The following is a 10,133-nucleotide window of genomic DNA, read 5'->3' as shown; positions in this document are numbered from 1 at the left end:
GTAAATGTTCAACTCATATGCCTGTCTTTTGTTTGGCTGGAAACCACAGGTGTGGGTTCAATTCCAGACTTGAAGGGCAGCTAGGGGCCATAGTCTTAAGTGGTTCCACCAGGCTCTATTGGACCACCAAACCTGGTCCCCACCCCACCCCCTTTTTTTTCCTCCAAATGATTTTGAGTTTTGTTCCATATTATGCTTCCTCTCTATCAAGGATCTCCTACATAGATCCCCTTCCACGTGGATAACAGTGGTAGCCGGGCATCATCTCGTTCTACTGGTCTCATAGTCGTATAGGCTGCAGATTGGATGGTGTACCAGTCGCTAGGACTAGTTGTTTCCATTAATTTTGGTTTTCTTCATTCTTTGCTCTGAACGAGGAGAGACCTATCATTGCATCTAGATGGCAGCTTTCTAGCTTTTAAGATCCCAGTCACTACTCGCCAAAGCAGGAGGTGGAACAGTGTTTTGTATAGTATGTTATGCCAGTTGGGCTTGATATCCCCTACAACTATGGTCCCAAGCCCACAGGTTCAATTACTCGATCCCTCTGGGTAGCTGGCTGTGACCAAGCAGTGACCACACCCTTGCCCGTTGTCAGCTCTACTATACACCTAGGAATTCTGATCATTCACATAAACTTATAGGACTATTGTCTGCCAACCCTATACAAGGTCTTGGATACACTCCCCATTTCATAGACATACTTAATTGGTCAGCCTGTCCACCCATCTATCCACCCATATACCCATGTTTGCCTTCACTAACAACACAGTACTGTATGTGCAAAAGGGTTCATCTTTGTTGTCTGAACCTCCCATGTACCTCTCTATGTCTTTCTCTTCCTCAGTGCCGCCATATTAGTCACTCACATTTGGTACATTGCCCTTTTCTTCACCCAAATCACTACTTATCTCTGTCTATCTAACAGCGTTCCCTCCCCTCCCCTTCCACCCTTGGTAACCAACAAAGAAAATTTCCTTCTATAGATAAACCTTTCCTTAACTTTTACGATAACAGACTAATACAATATTTGTCCTTTTGTGATTAACTTACTTCACTCAGCATAATGTCCTCCAAGTTCATCAACGTTATGCGGTGTTTTGCAGATTCTACATTATTCTTTAGCGTTGCATAGTGTTCCATTGTGTGTATGTACCATAGTTTGGTTATCCATTCCTCAGTTGATGGACACCTGGGTTGTTACCATCTTTTGGCTATTGTAAATAGTGCTGTGATGAACATGGGTGTGCATATATCTGTTCTTGTCATGGCTCTCACTTCTTTAGGTTATATACCTAGTAATGGAAGGCTAGGTCAAATGGTATTTCTAATTCCAACTTTTGAAGGAATCACCATACTGCTTTCCACAGTGGTTGTACCATTTTACAGTCCCACCAGCAGTATATGAGAGTCCCAATATCTCCACAACCTCTCCAGCATTTGTTATTTTCTGTCTTGTTCAACTTTGCTACTAGTGCTGGAGCAAGATGATTCTTTGTCTTTGGTTTTGGTGAGTTTGATGATGATATGTCTTCGTGATTTTCTTTTGGGGTCTATCTTGATTGGGATAGGATAGACCTGTTTTCATCTTTCATCATACCAGGAAAATTCTCTTCAAACAAATCTTCGACAATTTTCTCTGTGGATTTTTTTTGTCTCTTGCTGTTCTGGGATTCCAGTTACACATAGGTTATTCATTTTGATGGTATCCCACATGAACCTTAGGCTTTCTTCATTTTGTTTTGATCTTTTTTCTGATTGATCCCTTTCCAAAGACGTATTCAGGTGTATTTGCCTTCAGTCTCACTAATCTTGTCTTCCATTGATTCAATTCTATTCCTTTGTCCATTCAGTGTCTTATCTACTTCTGAAATTTTAGTATTGATCTTCTACATTTCTGTATGTAGATTTTGTATCCTTTCTAATTTTTCATTTATTTTGTCATTTTGTTCTTGTAGTGTCTGTTGAAATTGTTGTAGGGTTTTCTCTGTGTTTTCCTTAGTTTTGTCAGTGTTTTCCTTGATCTGCTTCTCAATCCATTGAAGATACCTAAATATAATTCTTTTGAATTCCGTTTCAGGGAGCTCCAGTGCTGCGTCTTCCTCAGGGATGTGTTTTGGGTCTGTATCCTGCTCCCTTGTTTCTCCTGCTTTATCTTGCTTCTTTGTGTGGACTGTGAGGCTCTGTTGTCTCCTGAGGCATTGAGACGTTTTTGTGTTTATATTTGATTGGTGACATTGACTTGCCCACAATTTTCATTTTGTTTTGTTTGTATGTTACCTACATAAGCAAGGTACTGTGCTGTGCTCCTCTATGCACTAGTTGACAGCACTTAGACACTCACCACCTGCCTCCTTTCCTGTTATCAGGCTTTCATATGTCCCTGCCATCCTTGGCAAACAGAGCCTGTTCTTAGGTCCCTGGAATCTGAATGAGAATGCTGTCACTTTAAAATCTAAAATGGCTGCCGCTTATAAATATTCAAAATGTCTGCCCCCTCGGTCACTTTAAATATCCAAAATGGCTGCTGCGTGTAAACAATCAAAATGGCTACGCCCTCCGGACAGCGGAAAGTCGACAGCTCAGGTTGTCTCCCTCCTTGCTGTTTCCCTTCCTAGTCACAGGCCACCAGCGCAGTTGTCCCTACAGCCCTTAGTGACCAGGGCTGATCTTTAGGTCAATTCTCAGGTCCCAACATCACTTGGAAATATTCAGGCTGTTGGTCCTGTCAGAGTAGCTGACAATCTACTTCTCTAACTGTCTCTGTACTCAGTATTTTTGTTCAGGTTTTTCTAGTAGTTGGTGCTTCATCTACTTCTGTGTACTTTCTTTCAAAGGTCAGGGCTCCAGGATTATCTTCTGTATCTCTGTCAATTGGTTTCTCTTTTCTTTGTTGCAGAGCATCTGTGTGGCTTATCTGCCTATTCCTCTATCTTACCGGAAGTCCAGCCAGCCAGTTTCTTTTTAGAAGTAGATAGCCAGGTTCTTCTTAGTCTGGATGCTCTGCTGAACCTTGGATGACCTGCAGGTAGTTGAAATGTCAGTAACAAAGCTTTTAGCATCATAGTATCACGCAAGCTATACCACAATATGACAAACCAATAGCTAGAAAGTTTAAAATCATATTGTTGTTGTTAAGTGCTGTGGAGTTGATTTCAACTCACAGCAACCTCATCTGATAGAGCAGAACCATCTCATAGGGTTTTCTAGGTTGTATTCTTTATGGAACCAAGTCTTTCTCTCACAGACCCCTGGGTGGGTTCAAACCACTGCTTTTTGGTTAGCAGTCAAGCATTTAACCATTGACCCACCAGGGCTCCTTTTAAAAACAATAAAAATGTTAAAATCGAGGAATGACTTCTCCAGCATGTGTGGTGTTGGAAGGTAAGATGCTCCACCGCTGCCAAAGCCCATTCTGTATGCTGCTTAGTGTGTGAAATGGTTGTCTTTCAAAATTTATTCAGAATGCAGGGTACATTTGCCTATCTATAATGTTATTAAGGAAGCCTAGGTTTCTGTGAAACCCATTCAGCCTGAGACAGGGCTGAACATTACACAACAAATAGTAGAAAACATTGTTGGAACACTCAGTCACTAAATAAGAATGGAATGAGAGTTTTTTTTTTTTAGCACATTAGTGCTCTAAGATGACAGAGTTAAAGGAGGAAGATAGATGCTGGTCTCTCAGAGCCCTGGCAGTGTCTTCAAGAGCATTAAAGACTGATGACATGGGTTCTTTTGTCTACTTTTACATGATTCATACAGTTCTTATTGTAAGCATTAGAATGCCTTCTGCACACAGAATTGGGTAGAACTGCATTTTAACTCAAAAATAGAGAAAAAAGGAAAAAAGATCTTAGTGAGATTTCATTGGAATCTTAAAATTCTAAGGTGTAAGAGAGAGAGGAAATAGGATTACTATTATCTTCAAGGCATTTGTAAGATTTTTGTAAAGTCCTCCAAGCAGGGAATAAAAAGAAGGAAGAATATTCAGGCTGCATGGTACCTGCATCCACTGCTGTCTGGGGAGGAAAGATGTTTAGTCCAACAGCCAGAGTATGGAGGGGACCATGGAGCTGCAGCAGAGCATGTCAAAGGCTGGCATTAATGACCCAAGAGGAGTAGGTTTTGGTTTTTTTAAAAAATTTAATGTGAAATATGCCTTTGTGTAACTCATTTTTATGCTAATATTTGATTTCTATTTTTTCTTCCTAATTATGTATTAGATTTTGAGAATTTTTTAAAGTAAATACTTGGTTTGATGAGATTATCTACATTATGTATCTGTTATCAAGTTGTCTTCACATCTATCCAAAGGTTTCCAAAAAAACTCATAAATTACGAGCACATTGTAAGATTCTTGTAATCTGATCTCGATTCCTCGTGCTGCTTCTATTGTTGTTAAACTAACGTGTGTAAGCACCAACTTGACCACTGACTTTGGCTTTTTAAATTTTATTTTGTAGATTTACATGCAGTTGTGAGACTAACACAAAGTTCCTTTGTGCCCTTTATCCATTTTCCACCAGTGGTTACATCTCGTAAAAACTGTGGTGCCAGAATAGTGACATCAATTAACAATCAAGGTTCAGAACATTTCTATCACCACAGGATCCCTCGTGCTGTCCTTTTTTAGCCTCACCATCTCTCTCTCAATCCCCATCCCTCTCCCCATGCCTGACTTCTGCTGCACCTGTCCAACCTGACAACCACTAATTTGTTTGCCATCTTTATAGTTTTGTCGTTCAAGAATTATGTAAATGAAATCATACGGTATGCCTTTTTGGGATTGGCTTTTTCCACTCAACATAATTCTGTTGAGATCCACTCAATATAATTCTGTTGAGATCCATTCAAATAGCTGTGTGTATCAGTATTTCATTCCCTTTTATTGCTGAGTAGTGTTCCAGGGTATGGATGTATCATAGTTTTTTTTTTTTAACCTTTCACCCACTGAAGGACATCTGAATTGTTTCCAGTTTTGGGCTATTAAGAATAAAACTGGTATAAACATTTATGTATAGGTTTTTATATGAACATTGACTTCCATTTCCCAGAGTACAATTACTAGGTCATGTGGTAGTTGCATGTTTAATTTCCTAAGAAACTGCTAAACTGTTTTCCAGAGTGGCTGTGCCATTTTGCACTCGTCAATGTGTGAGTGATCCAGTTTTTCACATCCTCAGCAGCATTTGGTGTTTTCATTATTTTTTATTTTAGGCATTCCGATAATTGTGTAGTGATATCCCATTGTGGTTTTAATTTGTATTTCCTGACAGCTATTGATGTTGAACATCTTTTCATGTACTTAATTGCCACCTATATCTCATTGATGAAATACCCATTCATGCCTTTAGCCCATTTTCTAATTGGATTGTTTGTTCTTTTACTGGTGAGTTTGGAGAGTTTTGAAAGTTCTTTATATATTTTAAGGCATTTGACTGCTAACCAGAAAGTTGACGGTTCAAACCCACTAGCCACTCCACGGAAGGAAGACTGGGCAATCTACTTCTGTAAAGATTTACTGCCTTGGAAACCCAATGGAGGTACTGTGAGTCAAAATTGACTCAATGGCAGTGAGTTATATATTTTAGATATTTGTCCTTTGTCAGATAGGTGGTTTCTAAATATTTTCCCACATTCTTTAGCTTGGCCTTCCATTATCTTCACAGGGTCTTTCTAGGAGCAAAAGTTACTAATTTTGTTGAGTGTGGTAGTTAAGGTTGTGTGTCAGCTTGCCTGGGCCATGGTTTTTAGTAGCTTGGCAGCTGGATGTAGTTATTCCCTATGATGAGATTGTAATCACCTCCATGTTGGAATCTGCTATGAGATCTTAATCAGTGGAAAGGGAGTTGCCTTCAGGGTGTGGACTGCTTCCAATGTATATGGAGAAGTTTTGAGAGAGATCTCCAGCCTTTGGCACATTTTGTGCCATGTTGCCTGCCAATCTTGGGATTGTTCCTGGACTTGAACCAGTGGCCTGCTGTGTTGCCTGCTGATCTTAGGTTTTTCAGCCTCAGCAACCAGTAGCTGCATGAGTTAGAAGAAGCCTCCAGCTCCACTGGGCCTGGAGCAAGAAGTGGAGCTGAAGCCCAAGGTCCAAGGGCCTTCACCCACCCCTAGATCTGCCATTCTGAGCTTGACTGCTAACCAGGAGGCTGGGGGTTCAAACCCACCAGCCACTCCTCGGAAGAAAGGTTGGGCAATCTACTTCCGTAGTGATACTGCCTCGGCAACCCAAGGAGGGGTCGCTATGAGTTGGGTCTGACTCGACGGCACATAACAACAAGAAGCCTCCTAAACTGTAAGATAATAAATTTCTGTTTGTTAAAGCCATCCACTTGTAGTAATTCTATTATAGCAACTCTAGAGAACTAAGACAATGAGGACCAATTTATCCATTTTCTGAAGTTTTTCTTGTATGTTGTTTAAAGTTTTTTCGTGTTTTGAATTTAATCCTATTAAACATTTTGAGTTCATTCTTATATAATGTGTGAGGCTTAGGTTGAAGTTCATTTTTTTTTTGTCTTTGAAATGCAACTGCTCCATCACCATTTGTTGAAAAGACTAGCCTTCTTTTATTAATTGCTTTTTCACCTTTGTAAAATATTAGTTGGACATGTTTGTGTGGATCTATTTCTAGGTTCAGAATTCTGTTCTACAGATTTATGTATAAGAAGACTTTTTCATCTCTCTGTCTTCTAGTGTACAGTGCCAAACAGGAGTTTCTGTTTCTGACAACCATGCCAGATGTGGGGAAGTTGCCAGAGGAGAAGCGCTTTCCTGAGGAACTCAAGGTAGGCACAGAAAGATGAAGGGCCCTGGTCCCCTCATGATGGTCAACAGAGGAGGAGGAAACTTGGCACCTCTTGGGGACAATCACACAGAGCCTTTGTTTGCCCAGCACAGCACTTCTCACCAGATGCTTTTGTGGCTGGGCCTCCTACAGCAGTTGATGTGTGGTTGATGCAGAAATCAGGGGAGGGTCTGGCCTCAGACAGAGCCCAGCTCTGGCAGGTGCTGTGTAGGTCGGATCCTTGAGTCAGATAGAGTGTGACTTTGTTATTTTGGCATGGATAGGGCTGTGACCCCAGCACTGCTGATCTCACTCCCCTAGAGGCCTCTTGGAAGGGGCTGTCAGGCCTCTAGCATATGCATGTGCCTGGCCTTTATTTATAAAAATACTGTGCTTTCTTGGTGGGTTTGAGCAGATTTCTTCTATAAACAAACATACTTTCAAAAATTTTTTTTTCTCTTTAGAAATTTTAAATATTTGTTGTTATAATTTATGGGCACCTTTTTGAGGGAACATAATTAACAGGGATGTGGATATAAAATAGAAAGTCCACCAAAAGGCCTTGCACAGAAAAAAATTCTCAGCAAAACAAAATAATAACTCATCATTTAATCCATTATATATTTATTCAGCTGTACTGTCAACCTATGGTAAGGAGCTTTGGTGGTACAGTGCCTAAGGAATTTGACTATTAACCAGAAGGTTGATGGTTCAAGCCTACCAGCTGCTCTGTGGAAGGAAGATGGGGCAATCTGCTTCCACAAAGATTTATAACCTTTGAAACCCAATGGGGGTCACTGTGAGTCAGAATTGACTCGATGGCAGTGGGTTTGGTTTTGTTTGGTCAGTCTATGGTAAAATCTTTGGGAAATACAAAAGAGGTGTTTGATATAATCTTTATCTTCTCCTAGCCTGCACTGTTACTACAACAGGAACTTATGAGGAAAAATGTGTGTGGTGAAGCTGTAGGTGCTAAATTCAGAGAGGACATTTCGTTTGTCTCTTCGTGTGTGTCTGCCCTGCACTAGTCTTAGAACTATGCTGTGAAGTAGAGAAGGGGAACTGTGGAGGGGAACCATGCTTCAGAAGTAGAAACATGAATTAAATAATTAGTGGTCTGAGAAAAGTTGGAACCAACCAGTCTCGGTGGCACCTTGCCTTTTTCATAAAGACAGGCCAAGGGCTGGAGATGGGGATGGATGCCAGCAAGCACTAGATCTCACACAGGCGTGGGGCCAAGGTGGCCAGAGAGCTTAGACATATCTCCTAAGAGCTTATTCAGAGAACTGGTCGGTGAGGAGCATAAGAGGGGTTGCCACAGATGTGGTCAGGGTGGTGTTCCAAGGGTTTCACGGTAATGGAGAAAACTTAGGGATGTCACAAAGTTCCAAACTCATAGAAGTCAAGTTAGTTATTTCCCCTGTTTCTCCAACAAGTCACTAGAAAGTTTCCCCTTTCTCCAGAATATCTTCCCTCTAAAATGTGAACACTCCTACATGTTGCCAGTTGGGATCAGCCATTGCCCTTCTGCAGTCAAGCTGCCCCTGCTTCTCCCTGTCTTACCCACAGTGTCTCCTTCTCATCTGCCTTATCACTTTTCCAACCTCCAGGCAGAGGCAGCTTTCCTCAGGGAGCCCTCCATAGCTCCTACTCCTTCTAGAATCTTGCCTCCCCCTTTTTTTTTTTTTTTTATTAGGATTTGGGTGAAGATTTACAGAGTAAATTCACTTTTCATACAGCAGTTCCCATATACTTTGTCTCATGTCACTGACCAAAATTTACAATGCAGCAGCTCCCCTCCCACTTCCTCCCCATAGTTACCTCCTCCCAGTGTCCATCCCTTCATACTCTTCTGCACCCTGAGCTATCTCCCTGTGCATAAGCAGCCCTTCCTTCTCCCATGATTGTTCTCTCCAGGGCGTGTGTCTACTTGAGGTAAATGTTTAACTCACATGCTTGTACTTTGTTTAATTGCCTCCCCTTTCTTTGTGCTCTCATTTGAAGTTTGCTTCCAGTTTAACATCACTTTCTGCTCCATAGTAGTTGCTTTTGTTACTTCAGCATGACTGTTCATTTTTTTAGCTTCTGTTTAGAGGAAGCACAAGGTCACATTTATTTGTATGTCTTTCATAGTGTTTTGTATATCATGGGTGCTCTGTAAATGTTGGTTATATTAATTCCTGACCAAACCAAAACATAATCAGCCTTGCTAAGAATGGAATTTACTGGGTCAAGATGCAACCAACCAGGAGAGTGAGAAAAGATCTTTGACCCAGAATCATGGAATTTTAGAGTCAGAAGGTATCTTGGACAGCAGAGCAGCCAATGTAACCTCCTAATTGTATGGATGAGAGAACCAAGTCTAGGAAAAGGGTTCATCATCCAAAATCACGTGGGAGTTGCTGGCAGAGCACAAGGCTGCAACTTCCACGCAGCACTTTTCTCACTCACCTTCTTTGACACCCTGACTCCAAGTCTTTCTCCTGGGGTTCCTTTTGCAATTAAATACTTACTAATGCTCTACCCAGGATGGGAAAGTGCTCTGGTGGCACACTGCCAAAGGCATTTGACTGCCAACCAGAAGGTTGGTGGTTCAAACCTTCCACTCAGTGGAAGGAAGATGAGGGAATCTACTTGTGTAATGATTTACCACCTTAGAAACCCAATGAGGCACTATGAGTTGGAGTTGACTTGATGGCACTGGGTTTTCTGCTTGTTTGTTTTCCCAGGATGGGGGAAGCACTCTTGAAAGACCCCTTCTCTCCTGCTAACCCTTCTTCTAGGTCTGGAAGGTTTAGATTGCATTTGCCTGAAGGAGTGAAATGGGTAGAACAAGCTCTAAAGATGTTTATCAGCCCAAGATTAAACCAGAAAGAAGGGCCCATTTCTTCTCTGTGGTTCAGAGTATGAAAAAAAAAAAAAAAACAAACTCATTGCCGTCGAGTTGTTTCTGACTCATAGCAACCTCTCCTTGGGTTTCCAACACAGTGTCCCTACGGAAGTTGATTGTCCAGTCTTCCTTCTGAGGAGTGGCTGGTGAACTCCTCAGAACTCCTCAGGAGTGGCTGGCAGTTTGAACTGCCAGCCTTCTGGTTAGTAGTCAAATGCCTTAGGTACTATGCTACCAGACCTCCTGGTTCACAGTGTGAGAACAACAAATTAAAACCCAATGAAACCTAAAAGTACGTACCTTGTTAGAGTAAAGTGCTTTTGGAATTTTACCTTTCGCAGGATATTGATGGACTAGAGATCAAGTCTGTGGAACTGTTTGAGATGACTCTGGAATGTTACTTTTAGGTTGTGGCTTTCCAGGACAAGAAGAATTTGAATGGACTAC

The 10,133-nt window shown here is 41.4% G+C and overlaps 1 protein-coding gene across 1 annotated transcript in view; it reads left to right on the top strand.

The window, feature by feature from the left end:
• The window catches only part of CHST10 (carbohydrate sulfotransferase 10), a 38,197-nt gene that overhangs the window by 12,052 nt on the left and 16,012 nt on the right, over positions 1-10,133 (top strand). Inside the window, 1 exon segment of the mRNA XM_042783526.1 lies at positions 6,706-6,797. Within this exon segment, the coding sequence (XP_042639460.1) occupies positions 6,706-6,797 (92 nt within the window).

Source organism: Orycteropus afer, unplaced genomic scaffold (genome assembly GCF_000298275.1).
Source record: "Orycteropus afer afer isolate SDZICR_OR568_19922 unplaced genomic scaffold, OryAfe1.0 scaffold00017, whole genome shotgun sequence".
In the NCBI taxonomy this organism is placed as follows: domain Eukaryota; kingdom Metazoa; phylum Chordata; class Mammalia; order Tubulidentata; family Orycteropodidae; genus Orycteropus; species Orycteropus afer.
The sequence above is the reverse complement of the archived record's forward strand: the minus strand, read 5'-3'. Positions and strand labels throughout refer to the sequence as shown.